Genomic DNA, 24,273 nt, shown 5'->3' with positions numbered 1-24,273 from the left:
TACACAGAAGATCGTAAGTGTGGTAGTGAAAGTTTCAATACCACAATATTTAAACAAATCTGATGAGGAATTAAGGGTCAGAGCCATTGTACCAACATTTGCTGGATGCACCCATTATGGACAACAATACCTACCAAAGAACAGGATGCTGTTTGTAGATCGCTGGATAATAAAAAAGAGGAATGGATGGTCAACTTTGAATTCAAATGCAAACCTTGAGTGGCAGCAGCTGCCTGAGTCCCTTCTTCATTGACTTCTATGAATGATTTGTGAACAACTTCAGATATGACTAAATCATTGTTAGTTGACATTCCAGAGAAGTCTGCCTTGTCCTAATCAAATGCATCTGTCATTCCCATGCTTCTCAGAACTGGCTTCAGGTCATATTTTTCTTCCAATTTAAATTTGGGAAAGGAGAGTTCAATTTCTCTTAGGGCCATCCTCTCTGGATTGATCCAGTCCATGAGTTTCTCATATGTAATTTCTCTCTCCAACTAAAATAAGATGAAAAGCATTAAAGGAGAAAGAAATTTCTGCTTATATGACACTATGATTTATCCTGATATTCTAACACAAGTATGATGCAAGTGTTCACAATGATAGAAAAATCCTAACGTCACAAATGTAGACCTTAGAACCAGGAGAAAAAGTAGGAATATAAATGTAGTTTTAAATTCAAAGTGCATCAATTTCTAACTCAATTACATACTTTAACAAACATGGAATATAAGCCAGAGCCACCTGGCAGAGTCACTAGTTCTAGAATTGTTTACCCAACAGCCCAGACGTGTGTGTGTATCAGGGGTGAAATGCTCCCAGTTTGGACCGGATCAGTTGATCCGGTAGTGATGGTGGTGGATAGTTCGGAGAACCGGTAGCAAAAATCCCTGGCCCCCATGCCCACCCGATTGCCCGGTCCCCATTTGCCCACTTGGCAGATTGTTGCTTCTTTTCCTGCCTTGCTTCGGCTGCTGCAATCAATTGCATCAGCTAGCAACTCAATCTGCCTGCCTGCAATCAATCCAATCAGTGAGCAACTCAATCTGCCTGCCTGTAATCAATCCAATCGGTGAGCAACTCAATCTGCCTGCCTGCCTGACTTGTGCCTTCAATTTGGTAAGTAACTGGGGTTGTTTCTTGGGGGGGAGCTTTAAAAAAATAGTTAATTGGGGTTTTTTAAAGGAGTTTTATTTATTCTTTTTAGACATAGCAATTTAAAGTTAAGGAAGTTTAAATTTAGCAGCTTTTATCTAAAATATAAATAAAATAAAATAATAAAATAAAATATTTGTGCAGCTTTCTGAGATTTGGTGTGTTTCTGTAGTGTTTCATTCTAACTACACAAACACAAAAAATCTCACAAAGCTGTATGTGGCATTTTGTGTGGGAAAAGTGTGAAAGTTGGTTTTTGAGCTTTTTGTGGCTGTATGAGGCTCCTGCTTGTTGCAGGGGCCATTTTGGGTCAAGTGCAGCTGCTTTTACATTGTGTGTGAGTCAGTTGTGTTGTGTTGTGTTGTGTGTGTGTAAAGTGTGAAAGTTGGTTTTTGGTACCTCTTATTGTTTTTTTTTAAAGTAGATCTTTATTAATTATTTACAGATAAAAAACATTTAGTGTAATTTTTGAACAAATATAAGTTATATATGGGTAAACAACACAACACATATAAACAACCACAGAAAAGGACAAACCGGGGGTCATATCGAACCCCCAAAAACTTATTCATAGTTACATCCCGGTAAATCCTTTTGTTCAATTAGCGTTGACTATATTAAATACTAAACACTATCTCATTATAATTAAGTATATATTTAGTACTATATTATTTATTCTATATTTGTCCTCTTCCTTAACCATAAATACCAGCATTCCCAATTGCTGTAATAGATGGATTCTTTTTTGTCTCTTAGGATATACGTTAATTTGTCCAGTTCGGCACAATTCAATATCTTGTTTATTATAAATTGATCTGATGGTGTATTTACATTTTTCCAATGTTGGGCAAGTGCCATTCTCGCAGCTGTTGTAATATGGATGAATAAATGCCAATCTTGTTTGCCCACGTCTTTTAGTTTGATTCCAAGTAAGTAAGAATCTGGAGTTAGGGGAAACTTGCACCTATTATCTCATTCAACCATTTTTGAATCTTTTCCCAAAATTTCCTGATCTGAGGGCAGGTCCACCACTGGTGAAAGAAAGTACCCCTGGCCGAATTGCACTTCCAACATTTATCCGAGGATCTGGGGAACATTTTAGGTATCCTATGTGGTGGGAGGTACCACCGATAGATCATTTTATAAAAGTTCTCCTTAAATGCAGCTGATAATGTCAATTTCATTGACCTATTCCATATTCCCTGCCATTCTTCAAGTTGTATTGGTTTTCCTAAGTTTCTTCCCCAGGCAATCATCGTATCTTTTACTATCTCCTCAGCTGTATAACTTGATAACAAAAGATTATAGGTCTTAGATATAAATTTTGTTTCAACACCCAGAAGGAGTCTATCTAACGGTTGTGTCGTTTGGTAAATACCATACTCTTGTTTGTCTTTTCTGACTCTAGCTTGAATTTGGGCATATGACCACCAATCTATATCTATTCCTTTTACTTGGAGTTCCTTTCTTGATATTAAGTTCCCTCCTCCATCCATCAGGGTGTTGTAGCTCCAATTTCTTTTTATATTATAAGCCGTTGGGTACAGTGGTGGGATTCTGCCGGTTCTAGGCGGTTCGGCCAAACCGTTTGTTAAATTGCTGGCTCGCCCCGCCCCTCCACACCACTGGGCGAGGGGTGGGCGAGCCAGCATTTTAACAAATGGTTCAGTGTTTTTTTATAATTTTATTGGCCTCGCAGCTGCCGTGGGGCTTCAAAGGGCTGCCCTACAGCTGATCAGTGTTAAAAGAAAACAAATGAGTAGACCAACGCCTGCAAAAATAAATGGGTAGACCCAGTGGTGGGATTCTACTTTGGTTGTTAAGTAGTTAAGCAGTTAAGCCAGTGGTTGCCAAAGTGGGCGGTACCACCCCCTGGGGGGCAGTGGAATGCCTTAGGGGGCAGTAAGAGGCAAGGGGGCGGAAGGGTGGGCTAAGTGGTGAGGATGGCCCCCACCCTTTGGCCTGTGCCTTGCAGCACTTACCTCCTTGCAAGCAAATAGCAAGAAAAAACAGCGCCTTCAGCTTCAGCATCGGTTAATTAGCACAAGTTGATTAGATCAGCCTCCAGACTCTCAGCTGATTTGCTCTCAGCTGTTTTGCCAGGGCTCTGTTGCTTTCTGCAAAGACTGCTGGAGCAGATTTTTTCCCCCTAGCTATGCTGAAAAAGCGAAACTGAAAGTAAAGCAGGGTCTTTGCTGCAACGTGGCAAAATGAGGCAGAGAGAGATTTCTTTTTCTTTTTCCTCACCAAAAAAGGTAGGTGCAAAACTGCAAACAATGGGAAATTTAGGGCAAAAGAGGAGAGTTCAAGATTTGAAAACACAAAAGAAAAAAAGCTCTATTTAACTAGGGAATTGTAATAATTGAGATACTATTAATTGTATATTGTGTTGAAAGCAGAAATGGTTAAGTTGTGGTTTGGAGGAATATATGGGGGAAATTATTTGGTTTATTATTATTGGTAAATATAATTAATTGATTTGTAAGAAATTGGATTCCATGGAAATAATTGGAATATTCATGTTCATATTGATTAATATACAAAAAAGATAGTTATATAACTAATTGATTTATATTAAAATGTTGAATTTGTATTAAACAACTGTAATATTACATAATTAATCAATGTGACGATGGATATAAAAATAGATGACAATGGAAAGGGGTATAATATAGAATAGAAGGGAAAAATTGAATTTGATTAAGATTAGAGATGAGGATGAAGGGTAATATTGGTTTTTTAAAAAAATAGATGAGGAATAAATATGGCAAAAAGGAAATATAGAAATTGTAAATTTAATTGAAATGACTAAACACTGTTTAAATTTGTGAACTGGCCAAATACTCTGTTCAAAGAAAATACATTGTATGATTGTATGTGTGTTTCTGATTATTACTATTTATTCATAATTGTTCTCTTTTATTCTGTCAGATGTAAATGCCTTATTCTCCAATGTGTAAATAGTGTACAGACAGGGTATCAGGGGTTAACTTATTCTTCACTTCTTAATGTATTCATAATTCACCACTCCCACATATAGCTCCACCCATTGTATATATAAGGAGCTACCTACACCATTTCCCTTGCTTCTATCTGTGAATATTCAGTGAATATAGAATGCCTAATGTAAATAAAGAATATATAGTTAAATCTTTAACTCTTGTTGATCTTATTGAGTCTGATCCTGAAAATATTGCAACAAACTGGTAGCAGAGGATGGTTAATTGACTCAATAAAAAAGCTTTAAGATGTCTAAGAAAGATAGGCCCAACACCAGGGCCTACAGCAAAGAAATGGAAACGGAACAAGAAATAATCAACGAATCCACCAATGCAATTTCGAGAGAATCCGAAGAATACACCACTGAAGACGAAGAAATAATTGATGACCAGGAGGAAACCGAAATAGGAAATAACGAACTCAGGTCAGAGATATTAAAACTATTAAAAAGTCAGAAGAATGATGAAAGCCTCATCGCGAACCTCCAAGATATGCTGAAGAACAGCGGAGCAGCGAGAGAGAAAAACATCACCAATGAAAAACCCAAAGATCCAAAAATAGTGAGTAATATGACTGCGGAGAAAATCATTACAAAGAAGAAAAACGATGATCCCGCGCAAAAATTTGAATGGCGGCCATCTTGGTTTCAACCGGCCTCCAAGATGAACGAAGCAGAGCCAATCAGCAAGCTCAATTCAAAATTTCTGGCGCGAAAAATATTATCAGACAACGAAAACAAAAAGGAAGATTCAAACACCTCAGAAGAATCAGAACCAGAAAGCGAGGAAGATCCAACAAAACACCAAATAAAATCAGCGATGAAAACGCTCTTTGCTGCATTTGGGCCAAAACTGAAAATTACTAAAAAGACACCAAAAAAGCGAACGAGCAAGCCAATGCCTCAAGACCTGCCCGCTCCCATCCTGACTACTAGAACGCTGACGCCGGAACCCAGAGAGCCCTGCCGATACCGCCCTACGCCGCAGACCGAAGCAAGCACCAACGCTCTCAATAGAAGAGGAAGAACAGCCACCGTCGCCAGAACCCCCAAAGTCGAACCAGAGACCGACTCATCTGAAGAAGAGCAGAGCGAGCAAGCCGCAATGAGGAGAACCTTCCACGACGACGCCGAAGAAGAAATGAGCAACGCGCATGCGCGAAACTACGCTGACGATCCGGGAAGACATGAACAGGAGAGAAGATCATGCAGACTCGTAGCGAGCATCCCCACGCCGTTTTGCAATTTTCTGCATTTACGAGACCACGGACTACCTCAGGTTGTAAGTAATGGACCCAATAATGTCGGAAATTTACCCAGTGACTTCCCAAAACTAAGGGTTGATGGCATTAATTTACAAGAATGGTATCAACAGCTCCAGGTTGTCTTTATGAAGGAAAACTTACTGTTTTTTATCACTAGTCCCCCAAAAAGACCTTGGACACTAAAAATAGATTGTTTACACCATAGAGCTTTTTTCTTAATAATATCTAGTGTGTCTCCTGCAATGTATCACAGCATTAAGCCAAATTTGACTGTTTCAGAAATTATTCAATGCATGTTTAATTTGTTTCACAGTGACAGTGTAGCCACCACCACAAGGATATCTAAAGACTTCTTTTCATCTAGGATAAAACCAGGGGTTTCCATAAGTGAACATTTAATATCTTTGAACAAAATAAGAGCTGAACTGCATTTGAGGGGGGAGGTGATTTCAGACCAAACAATGAAAAGTGTCATTATCAACTCACTTGATCCATCATGGGACAATTTTATGTCACATTTAGACACAATCAATCTAGGGTATTTATCCATAGAAAGTCTATCTAACAAATTGATAACAGAAGATAATTCTAGAAGGAATCGTTCTAACAATCACACAGAACATAAACCATATAGGAAAGTAGCTTTCCAAGAAAAATATAGTGGAACATTTAAATGTCATAATTGTGGATCCAGGGAACACAATAGAAGAGATTGCCCAAAATTCTTAAAAGAAAGATATAGATCAGAATACAGAAACAAATACGATTATAGACAGCCTTCCATAGAAAGGCATAGATATAGGAGCCCACCAAATCACAGAGAGAATAGAGGGGGCAGAGACAATTCAAAGGATAGAAAGTCTGGTTCACTGAATGGATTAAATAAACAAGACAACACTAACACACAACAAAGTGAGAACAATAATTGGCTTATTGATTCTGGAGCAACTAATCACACCACTAATAACAAAAGTATATTGTCTTCATTTGCAGAAGATAAATTTGTAATTAAGGTAGCTAACCAAGAAAAGGTTCAAGTATTAGGTAGAGGAAATGTAACCTTACCTGGTTTAGGAAAAATAGAGGGGGTATTACTAATACCTGAAATACCTCATAACATATTAAGTGCCATAAAACTAAGCAGAGATTCTGACATTAACATTGTCTTTTCAAAAGGAAAGGCAACTTTGGAAAAGAATAAAATAAATGTAGGCACTGTGGTGACTAAAGGAGGACTACCTTACCTAATAACAAAAGAAAAATGGTTACATAACATTGATTCAAATATGGAAGATTGTATTGAGATAGATGATGAGAATGTTAGCAACAGTGACAATGATGAATGTAAAATATCTCATGATCACACAGATGCACACAACGATAAGAAGCCAAAGATAGGCAAACCAATTCATGATGAGTGTGCTCACATATTGCATAGGAAGTTAGGACATGCCAGTTTTCCTGTAGTGCAAAAAATGACTGAACACGCAGAAGGTGTCAAAATAAAAAATTGTGAAAATTATCTGGAATGCTCAGTATGTAAATCTACAAAACTAAAAACTAGTCCCAGGCCAAAAAAATCTACCAGATCAACTAACAAAATTTTTGATTTAGTACACATGGACTTAGTTGGTCCATTAACCCCATCAATCACTTATAGGAAACGTTACTTCCTGACAATAGTGGACGATTATAGCCGCTATGGATTTGTTTACACATTAAAACACAAAGATGAAACATTTCAAAAATTTAAAGAATTTTACAAACGCATAGAAACACAACACAACATCAAAATAAAACAAATTATGACAGACAGAGGATGCGAATTCATGTCTAAAGAATTCTCACAATGGTTAAAAGACAAAGGAATGTTACATTACACATCTAATCCATTTTCTCCGTTCCAAAACGGGATTGCAGAGAGAAAAAATTCCACATTACAAACCATGATTAGATGCACATTGGAAGATGCTGGCTTAAGCAAACAATTCTGGTCAGAAGCCTTACATTATTCAAATTACACACAAAATAGAACATGGTCCAGCATTATAAATAAGACACCATATGAAGTGATGTATAATAGAAAACCAAAATTAGCACACATGCATATATTTGGAGTCACAGCAGACGTACACATACCTAAACAATTAAGAAGAAAGGGAGAAAATGTGTCCAGGAGACTCAGATTTATGGGATATGAGACTGGCACTAAAGGATACAGATTCATTGATAGTAACAACAAATTTATAGTCTCCAGAACAGCTGTGTTCCATGAACAAGCTAACTGGTCTAAATTACATCTTAATGAGATATTCCCAAATAAACATGAAGATACAAAATCTCATGAGAAAGGGACTATAGAAAAACAAAATATCAACAAATATAGAAACAAAACTAAAACTTGGACAAATAGCCAACTCAAAATAAAGACAGACACACTAACAAAAAAGGAAGCAAGATATTTGCATGATAACGATAGTAAACCCGAGAAAATCATTAGAAACACCAGAAATCAAATGCCAAATAAATACAAGGATTATGTAATGCACATGAATGGTGAACCAACAACACCCAATACATACGAGGAAGTGTTAAAACTTCCTCACGAAGAAAAAGAAAAATGGGAATTAGCAATGAAGAAAGAGATGGAAAGTTTACAAGGACTAAATGTATTTACACCTGCATCTGCACCTAAAGATAAGACAATTATTGGTACCAGATGGATATATAAAATTAAGAATTTAGAGGGAGGAAATACTCTATACAAAGCTAGATTGGTTGCACAGGGTTATGCACAGAAATATCCAGAGGACTATACTGACACGTATTCCCCCACTGTAAGAACAGAGAGTGTCAAAACAGCTCTAGTGGTAGCTTCAGCACTCAATCTAGATGTATTCCAATATGACATACAGACTGCGTACCTACACGCAAAATTAGATAAAGAAATATACGTGAGAGCACCTCATAGTCCATACACAAACAAAAATGAGACTTGGTTGTTAAACAAGAGTTTATACGGGCTAAAACAATCTGGTAAACGGTGGTATGATTGTTTAGTAAAAGTACTTAAGACCATGGACTTCAACGCTACCACTGCTGATAATTGTTTCTTTGTCAAGAGGGGTGATGATTACATTGAATTTGTATTGATTTATGTGGATGACATTTTATACATAGGAAAACATAAAGAAAGAAGAGAAACTTTTGTAACTAAACTAAATGAACATTTCTCATTGAAATCTTTAGGCAAGGTAAACAAATACCTTGGTGTCCAAATTAATAAGACAAAAAGGGGATTCAAACTTACCCAGAGAGATAAGATCATAGATCTTTTAAATAAATGCAACTTAAACAATGCCAAACCTTGTGATACCCCTATGCAAACTGACTTTCTAAGGAATTCTGATGAATCTTCTCCCGAGTTCAAGGACAATACATTCTATAGATCAATCATAGGTTCACTCCTTTACATATCTAATTGGACTAGACCGGACATCGCTTTACCACTCAATTTATTATCTAGGCATGTCAGCAAACCAACAATGTACCACTGGGAAGCTGTTAAAAGAATTTTAAGATATTTAAAAAGTACACTAGACTTTTGTTTAATGTTAGAACCTAATGATATTAAAGAACCAAAGCTTACGTGTTATGCAGATGCAGATTGGGCTGGAGACACCTCATGCAGAAAAAGCACATCTGGTTATGTATTTCTCTTAAATGACTGTCCAGTTTACTGGTACACTGGTAAACAAGAACTAGTGGCTACTTCAACAACAGAAGCGGAATATGTTTGTTTATCCAAGGCCGCAAATAATCTTGTATGGTTTAATGATTTAATTTCAGATGTCTGGAAAAAACCTGCTCTGCCTTTTGTTATGCATGAAGACAATAAAGCAGCCATTGAAATATCTAGATCTGATGCCATTGGACAAAGGTCCAGACATATAGATATAAAATTTAAACATGTGAGACAATTATCTCAGGATGGATTTATTAAAGCAGTGCATTGCGACACTTCAGAACAAATAGCTGATATATTAACGAAGCCTTTACCTTCTAAACAGCATAAATACTTAACCTCTAAGTTGTATGTTTTGTATTGTCCTGAATCTGAATGTAACTGGTGTTGTATAACGAATCGGCATTTAGAGGGGGATTTGTCAGATGTAAATGCCTTATTCTCCAATGTGTAAATAGTGTACAGACAGGGTATCAGGGGTTAACTTATTCTTCACTTCTTAATGTATTCATAATTCACCACTCCCACATATAGCTCCACTCATTGTATATATAAGGAGCTACCTACACCATTTCCCTTGCTTCTATCTGTGAATATTCAGTGAATATAGAATGCCTAATGTAAATAAAGAATATATAGTTAAATCTTTAACTCTTGTTGATCTTATTGAGTCTGATCCTGAAAATATTGCAACATATTCTTTAAAGTTTAACCATTCATTCTTTATCTTAATATCTTTATATTTGTTTGGGGTTGGCTTTCTTCCCTTTCATCTTTTTTATTGTACAGCAATCTTTCTCCTCAAACCTATCACTTCTCTCTTTTCTTTCCTTCTTACTTTCTCTTCCCCCCTCTTCTTCTCCTCCCTACTTCCTCTTCCTTTCTCCTTCTCCTCCTCTCTTCCTCCCTCTCTTACCTTCACTCCTACTCTAATTTCCCTTCCCTTCCTTCATCCCTCTCTATTGCTGTATCCTTTTATGCATATGAACTACTCAGAGGGCTGAAAAAGTTATTTTTGACTGGTCCTCGCACTTTTGACCAGTCCTCAAATTTACAACTGTCCTCACATTTTACGTTTTTGCCCTATCTTGTCACCATGGTGAAGAGAAGCAGTTGTGAAATGAGTGACATGGTTGTTAAGAATGCTACAATGGGCATAAATGATGACCAGTCATAAGTGCGAAGACTGGTCAAAAGTGCGAGGACCTGTCCGAAATCACTTTTTTCAGCCCTCTGGGTAGTCCTTTTGTGCATATGGACTACTCAGAGGGCTGAAAAGGTTATTTTTGACTGGTCCTCACACTTTTGACCAGTCCTCAAACTTACAACTGTCCTCACATTTTACGTTTTTGCCCTATCTTGTCACCATGGTGAAGAGAAGCAGTTGTGAAATGAGTGACACCGTTGTTAAGAATTCCACAACGGGCATAAATGTGAGGATGGTCATAAGTGCGAGGACCGGTCAAAAGTGCGAGGACCAGTCAGAAATGACTTTTTTCAGCCTTCTGAGTAGTCCCTATGCAGATAGCCACGCCTACCCGGTCACATGACCAGCTAGCCACGCCTATCCAGTCACATGACCAGCTAGCCATGCCCACCCGGTCACATGGCCAGGTAGCCATGCCCACCCGGTTACATGACCACCAAGCCACACCCCCAACTAAGCCACGCCCACAGAACCGGTTGTTAAAAAAATTGAATCCCACCACTGGTCAGGTAGGTTGCTATCTCCAGTGGGACCATCCATTTAGGAACTTGGGTATAAGTTTGTTTCTTCACCTTTTCCCATATTTTTATTAAAATTCTTCTAATATAGTGGTTAGTAAAATATTTAGATTGTTTTCCTTGTTGTGCCCATAAAGCTGAGTGCCAGCCTTGGTGAAGATCAAATCCCTCAATCGTTAATATGCGTTTCCTCGAAAGGGATACCCAGTCTCTTATCCAAAGGAGGGACGAGGCTTGGTAATATAACTCCCAATTTGGGAGCCCCAAGCCCCCCCTCGTTTTGTGTTCCTGTAATAATTTTCTCTTAATTCGTGGTTTTTTCCCTTGCCAGATAAATTTGCTTATTGCCTGTTCCAATTTTCTAAAGAAATTTTTATCCAAATTTACAGGAGCCGTTTGAAATAGAAAAATCCACCGTGGGAGGATATGGGCTTTGATTGCAGCAACCCTGCCCAAAAGTGAAAGCTGTATATTCTTCCATCTATCTAGGTCCTCTACTGTATCAGCCAATAGCTTGAAGTAATTGGTCTCTTTAATATTAGAGCATTTGTTTGTCAGCCAAATCCCTAGATATTTTATCTTCTTAGTAAATTTAAGTCCCATAACTTCCTGCACCTTATTTTTTTGATCCTCTGTTAAGTTTTTGGATATCATTTAAATTTTATCTTTGTTAATTTTTAATCCCGCAACTTCTCCATATTCTTCAATTCTCCTTAGCAGTATCGGACCTGAAGTTAGGGGATCTTCCAAGATGAATACAAGATCCTTAGCGAACGCTTGGAGCTTGTATTCTTCTCCCCTAATCCTCAGGCCTCTAATATCCTTATCTTGCCTGATTATATTGAGAAGTGGTTCCAAAGTTAAAACAAATAATAACGGTGAGAGAGGGCAACCCTGTCTAGTACCTTTGGTGATTTTAATCTCATCAGAGATTGTTCCATTAAATAGCAACCTAGCCGACTGTTTAGTATATATAGCCTGAATTGCATTTATAAATTTAGAGCCAAATTCCATAATTTTTAATTGTTGTGTAATAAAACTCCAATTGAGCCTATCAAAGGCCTTTTGGGCGTCTACGAATACCATTGCCATATCTTTGTCTGAATACCTTTCATAATACTCCATTGCATTTAAAATTACTCTTACATTATCTCGAAGTTGTCTATAAGGTAGAAAGCCATTTTGATCCTGATGGATGAAGTGGGAAAGAAATATTTTGAGTCTTTCTGCTAGTACTGTCGTAAAGATCTTATAATCGACATTTAAGAGTGAGATTGGTCTGTAGTTCTGAATTAGTGATCGGTCCGAGTTGGGCTTTGAAATCAATGAAATATAAACTTCCCTCCAGGATTGAGGTATCTTGGCATCTGTTAAGGCCTCGTTAAATACCTCCTTTAGTTGAGGACTCAGCAAGTCAATAATACTTTTGTATAGTTCACTTGGGAGACCATCACGCCCAGGGGTCTTTCCCCCCCCCGCTTGCTTCTTAATAGCTCTTTCAATTTCGCCAATAGTAATCTCTTTATTTAAAGTGTGTTTAAAAGAGTCGGGGATCGGTTCCAATTGAAGTTTCTGGAGATATTCCCCAAGTTTATTTTCTTGACATTTTTCTTCTCCATATAGGGCACCGTAAAATTCCTGGGCTATTTTTACTTTTTGATCCCTATTAACTGCCAAATTTCCATTTTTATCCTGTAGGTATTCTATTTTTCTTGCTTCTGCCTCTTTCTTTAGTCTATAATTTAACCATTTCCCAGCTTTGTTCGCATGTTCAAATTGTTTTTGTTTGCTTTTCCTAATTTTGTCTGCCAACTCCTCTTGGTCTATTAATGATATCTCGTGTCTAATTAATTCTATTTTCTTTTTGGATTTAAGATTTCGTGGGTCTAATCGCAACACCTCTTCCACTTTTTCTAACTCTGATATTAGCTCCACCCTCTTTGACCTTTCTTTTTTCCACTTGTGGGCTGAGTATTTTATTGCCAATCCTCGCACTATGGCCTTAGCAGTATTCCAAGTATTTTGTAAAGAAGTATCCTCTCTTTTGTTTTCCATAAAAAAAAATTGTAATTCCATTTTTATCATATTAACAAAATCCTCATCCTTCATTAATTCAGGTCTCATGGACCATCTCCGTCTTTTTTTTTTTTAACCCCTGCCCATTTGATTATTATAGGATGGTGATCTGCCCATGCATTTGTACCTATCTCCAATTCTTTAATCATTTCTTTAATCTCTGATGTTGACCAAAACATGTCAATCCGTGACCACGACCGATGCCTGGGGGAGAAGTAAGTATATTGTTTTTCTTTAGGATGTAGATCTCGCCATACATCTGACAGTCCTACTTCAGTTGCCAATTTGTCCCAAGTTTTTGGTAGTGTTTTTCTCTGTCCTTTTGCATATTTTTGGGATCCCCTCCCTGGTTCATAATCCTTACCTACATCGGAGATTGCATTAAAATCTCCCAAAATACATACATTTTTATAATCGAGATCAGCTATCTGCTTATACAATTTTTTTTAAATTGATCAGTATTGGGGGCGTAGATAATTACTAGTAGAGCCAGTTTTAGACCTATTTTGATCTCCAAACACAATATTCTTCCCTCTTTGTCTGCGTATAATTGTTGAGTCACTAATCCTTTGCGGTCATACACCACAATACCTCGTTTTTTCTGGTCGGCCAGGGATACATACAGTTTCCCAAGTTTGGGACAAACTAACACCCTCTGCTGGTTTTTACATATGTGGGTTTCTTGTAGACAAATTAAATCGTAATGTTGTTTTTGTAGGTTGAGATAAACTTTCTTTCTTTTATTTGGGACGTTTAGACCATTAATATTCACCGAAAACAGGTGCAGCCCCTCTTCCATATCCTCACTTACCTGTGGCTTTCTGTTTTCGTGATCTAGTTTCCACTTGCAATCCAAGTCCATCTCCAACCTTTTCCTTTCCATTCGTCTTCTTCTCCTGTTCATCCTGACTTTTCATCCTTGTCTCCTGTATAATATCCTCTGCACTCCTACTCTCTGGTTACCCTTCACTCTCTCGATCAAAAAGAGTGAACTGAGATTGGTAAAATTCCTGTGCGTCTTGTGGGGCCTCAAGTCTAATCCTCTGATTCTGCCATGTAAACAATAACCCCTCTGGCAGTAACCAGCGATACCGAATTCTGTATTTTCTTAAATTTGTTGTAAGAAAGTCGAATTGTCTTCTAGAGTCCCGTACACGTCTTGGTAGTTGTGGTAGTACTATAATACGCTTCCCTCTGTAAGTGAATGACTGGTCCCTGGTTTTCTGTAGAACTTCCTCCCGAACTGTCTTCTTAGAGAAACGAATGTGGATGTCTCTTGGGAGGTTATGACGCCTGGCGTAACTGGTGTAAATGCGGTAAATTTCATCAACATCCCTCATTACGTCAAGTTGGTCCAGTCCTAAAATTCCTGCAATTATTTCTCCCATCACTTTATTGAGACATTCTTCCTTTTCCTCCACCACATTCTGGAAACGTAGAAAATACCCAGATCTGTCCATCTCAAGCAGCACTATCTCATTTTCCATCTTTTTATTGATCATAGTGTAGTGAGAATCCATTTTTTCTAATCTATTATCAGTTTTGGCTGTTTTCACCCCAATAGTTTGAAGTCGCTCTTCATGATTGATTAAGGTATTCTGGATCTCTTCAAATCTTGTGTGGAATTGCCTTGTCTTGTTTGTTAAAGTTGCCACATCTGATTTTAATTCCTCAAGTACTTTAGAAGTATTTTCTTGATTATTAACTAACATATCTTGATTCTTAAGTACCGTGTCCTGTATAGATTTAAGAATGTCTTGCAGTTCTCGGGATATGGCTAGGGATTTACCAGAGGGTGAGACATCTTCTGCTGATTTTCTTAACATCTGTGGAATTGGAGAGTGGGAGGAGGAAGATGTAAGTGTCTTCTTCTTAGATATTGTCATGGTCGTAGCCATTTTGGATAGGCCTAACAGATCTCTACAATCAATCATGCACTGCCACATTTCTTTGTCAATATCGTTCAGTTTCGTAGTAATAAAACTACTTTATCTCAAAATTTTTCCTAGTAAAGTATGGATTAATCAACCAAATAGTTTTAATCAACCAAATAGTTTTCTCTAACAATAATTACACTACTTAACCAATCCTTCAATTAGAAAATGAATTGAAATCAATAACTCTAAAGTCTATCTTTAGTATAATAAATATGAAGAGCAATTACTTAGGACAAATAAGCTGTAGTTTTACAATCAATTGGTGGATAAACAGTTAATAACTTTACAAATCTATCTATCTATCTATCTATCTATTTTTGATATAATCTTCAAAATAATAAGTAGCGCAATTAGTTAAGGCAAATAAGATGTAGTTTTAGTTTTACAATTAAGAGGTAAATAATCAATTAATAATTAACAATTCTCATTTAATATCTATCAAATGCTCAATAATAATAACAACCCGTGGATAATAATAATTATCAGACCAAACACAATAAATGTTTTCTCAAAGAGAAAAGAGAATCAAGCTAGTTGTGGATTAAATCCCAGAGTTAACCACTAGATGGTAATCAAAGAGCAACGTAAATTGACTTTCGCATTCAGAAGATTTTCCAAATTAACAGCTCATGCAAATGGCGTCCTACTTGTAGCTTCCAGGGTGAGTGTCCAAAACAGCTTGAACAAATCAGTATTCTCCTTCACCTGATCTTCAAAGAACCCAATTTTACAAGCAGCAGGGAGATTGTTTTATTGAGAATAAAAACATCCAGCTTTCCTCTTTTGCGATCTTTTTACGATCTTTTACGATCTTATCCAAAGCAATGTCACTCTCTCTCTTTTGTTTCGCCTTCACAACCCTTTTGCCACCCTTCTTAGTTCTGGCTTAAATACAATGAGCAAAATCAAAAGTTGTAGTAGAAATGCCTTTCAAAGTTCCTTTATTTTTATTTTTCTTCAAAACCAAATCAAGTTAAATGCGATTACCGGGATGTCTTGGTTTCCTGCTTAGATGTAGTCACAGCTTTGGGATGCCATTCCAGGCATCTTCTTGATGCATCGACCCCGGGGAGTTCCTCAGCTTCTTCGAGTAGGTTGCACTACTCTACTTCGGAGCTGGAATGTTCCCCTCACTTTCGCCTCACTTTTCCCGGGATGGCTTTGATCCACCGCCAGATTCATCAAACGGAGCTGTCAGCTTCGGGAGAGAATCCTTTGCTTGCTCCGACTACTGTGACATCACAGGAAGGAATGGTACCTCTTATTGTTTTGTGTACTTTGTTTATTATTTTTATTATTTATTATTATTGGCCATGCCCACCTGGTCACCTGACCAGCAAGCCACACCCACCAATTAAGCCATGCCCACAGAACCGGTAAGGAAAAGTTTTAGATTTCACCCCTGGTGAAATCTAAAACAAACTTGTGTGCTAAGAAATAGCAATGTATTTTCCAAAGCACCAGAAGGCAAAACAAGAAGCAATGGATGGAAACTGAACAAAGAGAGAAGCAACCTAAAACTAAGGAGAAACTTCCCGACAGTGTGAACCAATATACAGTAGGTGCAGAAATATTTCAGTCATAATTTCACATACAAAATAGCCATTTGTGTAATACAACCTGCATATTGTTCAAAACAGTCATTAGTATTATGGCTGATGTTTGACAGCAAGCCTAAAAGTCAAAGATTACAAGAGTGCTTCTTTCTCTGTATGTATACAAAATATCACATACCAGGAATAGCATATTAAGATGGATTTATGCAGTGGTGGGTTTCAAAAGTTTTTACTACTGGTTCTGTGGGTGTGGCTTGGTGGGCGTGGCATTACAGGCATGACAGGGGAAGGATACTGCAAAATCCCCATCCCCATGGTTTTATCTACAAAAGAACACATGGTGTGTGAGAGAGAGACACCCTAATAGGGCCTCTTCTTATTATACAGGCTCTTAGAGAGATAACAGCTAAAAATCTTGCAGACTCATTCCCATCAGTGTATCATTGCAGCTGGTCAGCTCTTAAATCACTACCCTGACATGTACATTATTGGCAACCTTATCAATTGCCTTGTACACAACAGCTACTGATGGAATTGCCCTGTGTATACAATACTTTGAAGTGTATTCTTTAGACCTTTTTTTTTGCATCTTTTCAAAATAAGGGAAAATACAAGTCAACCCAATAGTACTAACTATAATTGCAGAAAGCCAAGCTTCAATATTAAAAAGGACAGCGTACAGCTAGTACCAGAGATGGACAAGGGCTTAAATTCTGTTTCATGAAAGAAAAACTCACCTTTTCCAATCCAGTAGAACTATCTTCAATCTTTTTAGGGAGCAGAATGATCATGCTCAACTCATTATCAAAATATGGAATCTCAAGAACTGAAGTCCGATAGGCCGATATGTAGGCTATGTTGTATTCTGCATTCCTGAACATCATCTGCACTGTTTTCCTTTCTTTCTACAAGTGGGGACAATGTATGTTAGAAGAAATCTTTCAAATAAATAGGAAATACAAAGAATTCTACCACGTGTTTAGCCTTAAGGGTTTTTTTTCCTCTGCTTAAATCTTTCATCTTTTGCTTTGACTTTTTAATTCAAACTGAGGATTTATATGAGCATTTATCACGTCTCAGCCATCCACCAGATTTTCCAGTCTTTATACGTAGTGATAATGTACTTTTCACAGAATTTGAATAATTTTAGAATATTAAGGATTAGATTTAAAAAACAGACAAAGATTATGACTTTTAGAAAAGCAAATTATCAATTCTGTGAACAAAAGAATGCAGTGAAGCAAAGGTCAATGGTTTTAATCAGCAGTTTTCTCAAATGAAGAGATGTTTATAATATCAAAACCAGCCTTCTTTGTGGAGAACAATATAGAAACATTGTGCCTGTTCCTCCTCCACTGAATACTTCCAGGTGATAATACATAAGAGACTGATATGCTCAGCAAATACATTCACTAAACATTCCGTAGTTATTGTGGCTAATCACATAGAATTAGTGGGAATGGTGCTGAACTAGAAATCCCTGCATAAAAATTTTCAATGGCTGAAAAGCTTGAATTCCTACACACAAAGTCTGAGCCTTGGTAGTACAGTGGTCTAAGGCACCCTGTTATTAAGCTGGTTATTAAGACCAGCTGCCTGCAATTACTGCAGGTTCAAATCTCGCCAAGGCTCAAGGTTGACTCAGCTTTCCATCCTTTCTAAGGTAGGTAAATTGGGGACCCAGTTGTGGGGGCAATAAGCTGACTTTGTATAAATATACAAAAGGATGAAGGCTATTGCTGAGCACATTGTAAGCCGCCCTGAGTCTCCGGAGAAGGGCGGCATATAAATCAAATTTAAAAAAAAACAAAAAACAGAAGCAAATATGAAGAACAAGAATTGATTTTGTCTCATTTTTCTTTGAATTAACAATGAGGAAACATTATTTTCCTACTGTTGCCAAGGAAACTGATACAGTATGAGTGTCTATAAAGTCCCTAAAAGTTAAGCTTGACCTGACTTTACCGCACATGTTTGGACTTCTCCATGTTGGAAAATCCATGCGTAACATTTTTTTTTAAGAAGCAGAAGGAACGTTCTTGTACCTGCTATAGGAGCCATCTTTAAAACAGTGCCATGTTTTGCGTTCTCTGTCACAATATTGCTCTCTGAAACAATTTCGCCTCAGAGATTCAAGTTCCCCTGACCATGCCATCCTTCAAATGGACCTTGAAGAACTGGCTTTTTTCCCTAGGTGGAAAGCTAAGAAGCATCCACCTTGAGTGGATTCTGTTGAGTAGGTCTTTTTGTTTTTTATTGTATTAGACCTGTTTTTAATTCATAATGACTCTATACATTTGAGAAATAAATGAATGTTATGGGCATCTTGGATTGAACCACAAACGTGTCAGAACCAGGATTCTGTGTCCATCTCTCCATTCCCTAACTTCAGAGTTCCTTTTATTTAAAAGAAAATGAAGTCAATTTTAGGACTTAAACTGGGGGTAGCATGTTTTTCCTACCACAGCATATCATTAAATTGTCCTGATTTGGGGGTAATTGTGGTAAAGTGTATCTCTAGGATCCACAAAAATGGTTTTTCCAACACTGGGACTTCAAGTTAAGGAGTTTTGTCCAAAGTAATACCATTTGCTAAGAGCCATGGTGGCTCTTAGTTAGACTGCAGTATTGCAGGCTAACTCACTGCTCACTTCAGGAGTTTGATTCTGAATGGCTCAATGTTGACTCAGCCTTCCATCCTTCTGAGGTTGGTAAAATGAGGAGCCAGATTGCGGGGGGCAATATGCTGACTCTGTAAACTGCTTAGAGAGGGCTGTAAAGCACTACGAAGTAGTATATAAGTCTTAGTGCTATTGCTATTTCCATAATCAGCAGTTGCCATAATGGCTTTGAAGAAGTCAAGCACAGAGGGCTGAATCCCTATCAGACTTCCTATGCATGGTGTTTACATTCCAAGCAAATAGGAGCTGCTCCCATCCTCATGCAAACAGAATCCCAAATCTGGATGAGAATTGGGAGCAGAGTTAAAGAATCTTGATAATAATGGCATCTCTTGTGCTTGCTGCATTTTTCCAAAGCTAATCAGAAAGTTGGCAATCGCACAAACAGCATCATCTTCGGAGTGTAGCCAGGTTGAGGTGATGAGTGTACTTGGAACTTTTTAGACCAGATGCTAGATTAGCTGCCCACAGTTGCATGATTGCAAAATGAGCATCATATAAATTTAATAAATGAATAAAATAGATGTTCTCATAACTGGCTAGCAAGGGTGGGGACCAGATCACAGCCAACCTCCCTTTTTTCCCCTTTTTGATAAATTGTATCTTGATATACCTTTAATATCTGAGCTTCTGTGTTATTTCTGGCACCCAACGAGACCATTAGCAGTGCAGAAGACAAACTCAAAGGAGAAAAAAACAAGTTGCTATAAGGATCATTTGCACTAAGCTTCTTGAAGAAGTTGAGGGCAAAAATGGTGTTTGCCGCAGAAAGGCTGCTGTTGTTTTCGAGCCTAGAAAACAAATATAGTATGATAAACCACAGATTAACGCCTAGATAATGAGATGACCAAAAAACATCCCATCCCCGCAATTATTTTTTTGTTCTACTTGAACAATTATTCTACTTGCTTTAAGGAATATGATTTACAGTACCTAGGTGACAAAATATAAGGAAACTATCTACTGTATATCTACAGTATATATCTCTATCCCTATCCCTATCCCTATCCCTATCCCAATCCCTATCCCTATCTCTATCTCTATCTCTATCTCTATCTCTATCTCTATCTCTATCTCTATCTATCTCCCTCCCTCCCTCCCTCCCTCCCTCCCTCCCTCCCTACGTACCTACCATATTTTTCAGACTATAAGACGCACCTAAATTTAGAAGAGGAAAACAAAAAAACCGGTTTTGGCTTCCGTGCGCACCATTTTCAGCCCTTTTTTCAGCTCCCCTTTTTCTTGCCCCTTTCCAATCTTTTTTTGCCCATTTTTTGGGGCTTTTTCTGGTCCATTTTTGGACCTTTTTCAGCCCATTTTTGAGGCTTTTTTTGGCCCGTTCTTTAGGTTTTTTTCGACCTGTTTTCGAGGATCTTTCAGATTAATGTAAAATAATTAGATTACATATATTATATGTATATTAATAGGAGTCTGCACTCCTATTAATCTTCTCATCGTTCCCATCACCCATCTCCTTCCACTTATTTTTTTAAAAAATAGATCTTTATTAATTATTTACAGATAAAAAACATAGTGTAATTTTTGAACAAATATAAGTTATATATGGGTAAACAACACAACACATAAAGACAAGCACAGAGAAGGACAAACCGGGGGTCGTATCGAACCCCCAAATACTTATTCATAGTTACATCCCGGTAAATCCTTTTGTTCAATTTACGTTGACTATTTTAAATACTAAATGCTATCTCATTATAATTAAGTATAAATTTAATACTATGTTATGTATTTTACATTTGTCCTCTTCCTTAACCATAAATACCAACGTTCCCAATTGCTGTAATGGATTCTTTTTTGTCTCTTAGGATATACGTTAATTTGTCCAGTTCGGCACAATTCAATATCTTGTTTATTATAAATTGATATGGTGTATTTACATTTTTCCAATGTTGAGCAAGTGCCATTCTCGCAGCTGCTGTAATATGGATGAATAAACGCCAGTCTTGTTTGCCCATGTCTTTTAGTTTGATTCCAGGTAAGTAAGAATCTGGAGTTAGGGGAAAACTTGACCTATTATCTCATTCAACCATTCCTTCCACTTATGACTGTATTACTGTAACTTTGTTGCTTGGATACTTACAACTTATATTGATATTGTTTCCTGATTGCTTTTTTGTACCCTATGACTATCATTAAGTGTTGTACCTTATGATTCTTGATGAATATATCTTTTCTTTTATGTACACTGAGAGCATATGCACCAAGACAAATTCCTTCTGTTCTGTTCTGTTCTGTTCTGTTCTGTTCTAGCCTAATGAACCATTTAGGAGAATCTGAAATTATAGATGCAAACGGTGTAGTCAAGAAATCTTTGGAAAAACTGGAAACTACCTTCCATATTAGAAAAGAACAAGAATAGCAATCCTAAGCAATAGGAAGCAAACATCTTGCCAGCTTGTATCAGTCAGAGTAGGAAAGTAGTAACTTTATTAAGTTTTTCATCCTGCCAGATTTTGGGTGGCGCTCCCCCATTCAATGCAATGATATAGCAGTCCTATCAGGACACTGGGATGAAGAATCCCAACTAGGCAGCACGTCACCTTATAGTTAGGTGTTTTCATGATGCCAAAGGCACCAGTCAGCTGTATCACCAGAACATCTAAGTATTTACACAACAACGTCCCAACCAAGGAGCCACAACAAACTGTCCATCAGCCCTAAAGCAGGGTTATGTCAATCTTACCTGTTGCACCTACAGGAATTAGAACAAGACAGAGAGAAACATACAGTGGTTGTACCTTGAAGAGGTAGTGTTCTGAACTGGTAGGGCAGTTACTGGAGACGTCTGGCAGGAGAGAAACACTGACAAAGCTGCAATAAATCCTGGAAGACGCAAAATGAACATTTTTGGGGTACTGTCTTCTCTGGTTTGACTCAACAACCTCCAGGCACAACGACTCTCCATGAGCAATGGAGATCACTGGTTAGAGAAGAAGGAAAGGGCGAGAAGGGCAGGGGAGGAATCTGGACGTGGAAAGGCGGATATTCATGACTATCTCTTTAAACTTCCTGGGAGTGGCCCTTGGGGCTCTAAAAACAGAAGTACACCATTGAAACATAATTTCTAGCTATCTTAATAAACCTATTCTATAGTTTGCGGGAAGGCCAGCAGCTACTAATCATAATTTTATATATAAGTGGTTATAAATTAGTACTCATTTCTAATGATCTAAGTGCCTGAGCCCACTGTAACAACATTGCCAAAAAGGCATTAAGAGTTGTTAACCTAATCCTGCATAGCTTCTTATCTGGTAATGTTGTACTACTAACTAGAGGATACAAAACATTTGCTAGACCAATTCTTGAATACAGCTCATCTGTCTGGAACCCGCACTGCATATTTGACATAAATCAAGAGAGTCCAGATATATTTTATGAGAAAAGTCCTCCATTCCTCTATCCACAATAAAATACCTTATGTCACCAGACTTCAAATTTTGGGCTTAAACAATTTAGAACTACGCTGACTTCAGTCCGACCTAAGCATAGTACATAAAATTATCTGTCACAATGTACTTCCTGTCAATGACTACTTCAGCTTCAACCTCAACAATATACAAGCAAATAATAGATACAAACTCAAGGTAAACCGTTCCAAACTCGTTTGCAGAAAATATGACTTCAGTAACAGAGTGGTCAATGCCTGGAATGCACTACCTGACTCTGTAGCTTCTTCCCCAAATGCCCAAAACTTTAACCTTAAACTGTCTACTGTTGACCTCACCCCATTCCTAAGAGGTCTGTAAGGGGTGTGCATAAGTGCACCAGAGTGCCTACCGTCCCTGTCCTAATATTCCTTTTTACTTACTTTTTTCATATATTCAAATTATGTTTATACTTTTATCTGTTATCTTATATATGCTTGATAAAATAAATAATAAATAAACAAACAAATAAATAAATAAAATATTAAATTATTAAAAATAGTGCCACGCTGTCCAGGGACTAGCAGTAAAGGTATCCTAGCAAATTTTGACTAATCTTGAAAAGTTAAGCAGGATGAATCTGGATGGAGACTTCTGGGAAATTGCAGGGATAGACTGAGATAAGAGAAAAACATCCTGGAAGAAGGCGGGATTGAAGTATTTGTACATTATGCCAAGGAAACTGCATGGATCTTCCCTTCCAGAAGTTACTCTACTAGGATATATTATTTTATTATTTTTATTCCGCCTTTATTATTTTTTATAAATAACTCAAGGTACCAAATGTACTTTATGCTTCTTCCTCCTCTAGTTTCCTGTATAACATGTAGAGCAGGGGTGTAAAACTCGCAGCCCGTGGACTGGATGCGTCACACATAGGCCAAAACCATCGCAACTCCACGAAGGGAAAAAATGTCACGAAATGTCACATGATGGCAATATGCTGTGAGTTTGACACCCGTGAAGTAGAAGCTCAGAACATGAGTCTCAGTGCATTGAAGAATCTAAACTAGACGTCTGAAGCACAATGAGAGGGCTGTGGCAAATCAGATGGCAAATAACTTTTTTCTTGTCATAAATCAAACATTTAATCTTAATACATTTATCTAAAAAAAAACAAACCCTCAGTAACCCACAAAGTAAGTGCTATTGCAGCAGTTCGTATAGCCTATTTCTTGGTAAACTGGAAGCCCAAAGCAATTTAGATATTTGTATATGGATAAACGATGGTCTATATCAGGGGACTCAAACACAAGGCCCGCAATGTGGTTGGATCTGGCCCACGGGATCATCCTTGAAAATATAATGGGCTGGCCCACGTTGACTTGGCCTGGTCTACCCAATGTGAAGAGGAAACCTTGGGCCTGTGTGGCTTTGGCCTGGTGTAATGCGAAGAGGAAACATGTCAGCAGTTAGGGGAGTGGTTCAAGCTGGCCATGCCCATCCAATTGGCCCACCCACCCAGTCAGCCACACCCAACCACACGGCCACACCTGCCTGGTCCCCCAAGGTCAATCACAGCCCTGATGCAGCCCTCAATGAAATTGAGTTTGACACCCCTGATCTATGTGCAACGATTATTTCAAGATCAATTGCACCTTTCCCTCTTTACGCTGAATCAGCGGTTTCCACACCCAGAAGAGTTTCACCAGACCTTATCTGTTAAATGAGCCCACTGTTTACACAAACATT

General features: G+C 37.8%; 1 protein-coding gene across 1 annotated transcript; it reads right to left on the bottom strand.

Moving 5' to 3' along the window:
* LOC117656669 (serpin B5-like) lies at positions 1–19,912 on the bottom strand. The gene is made up of 3 exons (XM_087890269.1): positions 19,749–19,912; positions 17,192–17,359; positions 1–494 (listed from the first exon to the last, which is right to left on the bottom strand). The coding sequence occupies exons 1-3, from the start codon at positions 19,794–19,796 to the stop codon at positions 333–335; spliced, it is 378 nt and encodes a 125-aa protein (XP_087746395.1). The 5' UTR covers positions 19,797–19,912; the 3' UTR covers positions 1–332.
* Positions 19,913–24,273: the final 4,361 nt, after the last annotated feature.

The sequence above is a fragment of the Pantherophis guttatus genome, chromosome 3 (assembly GCF_059756535.1).
Source record: "Pantherophis guttatus breed Tessera chromosome 3, ASM5975653v1, whole genome shotgun sequence".
Lineage (NCBI taxonomy): Eukaryota > Metazoa > Chordata > Lepidosauria > Squamata > Colubridae > Pantherophis > Pantherophis guttatus.
Note: the sequence above shows the minus strand (reverse complement) of the source record. Positions and strands in the feature narration are given on the sequence as shown.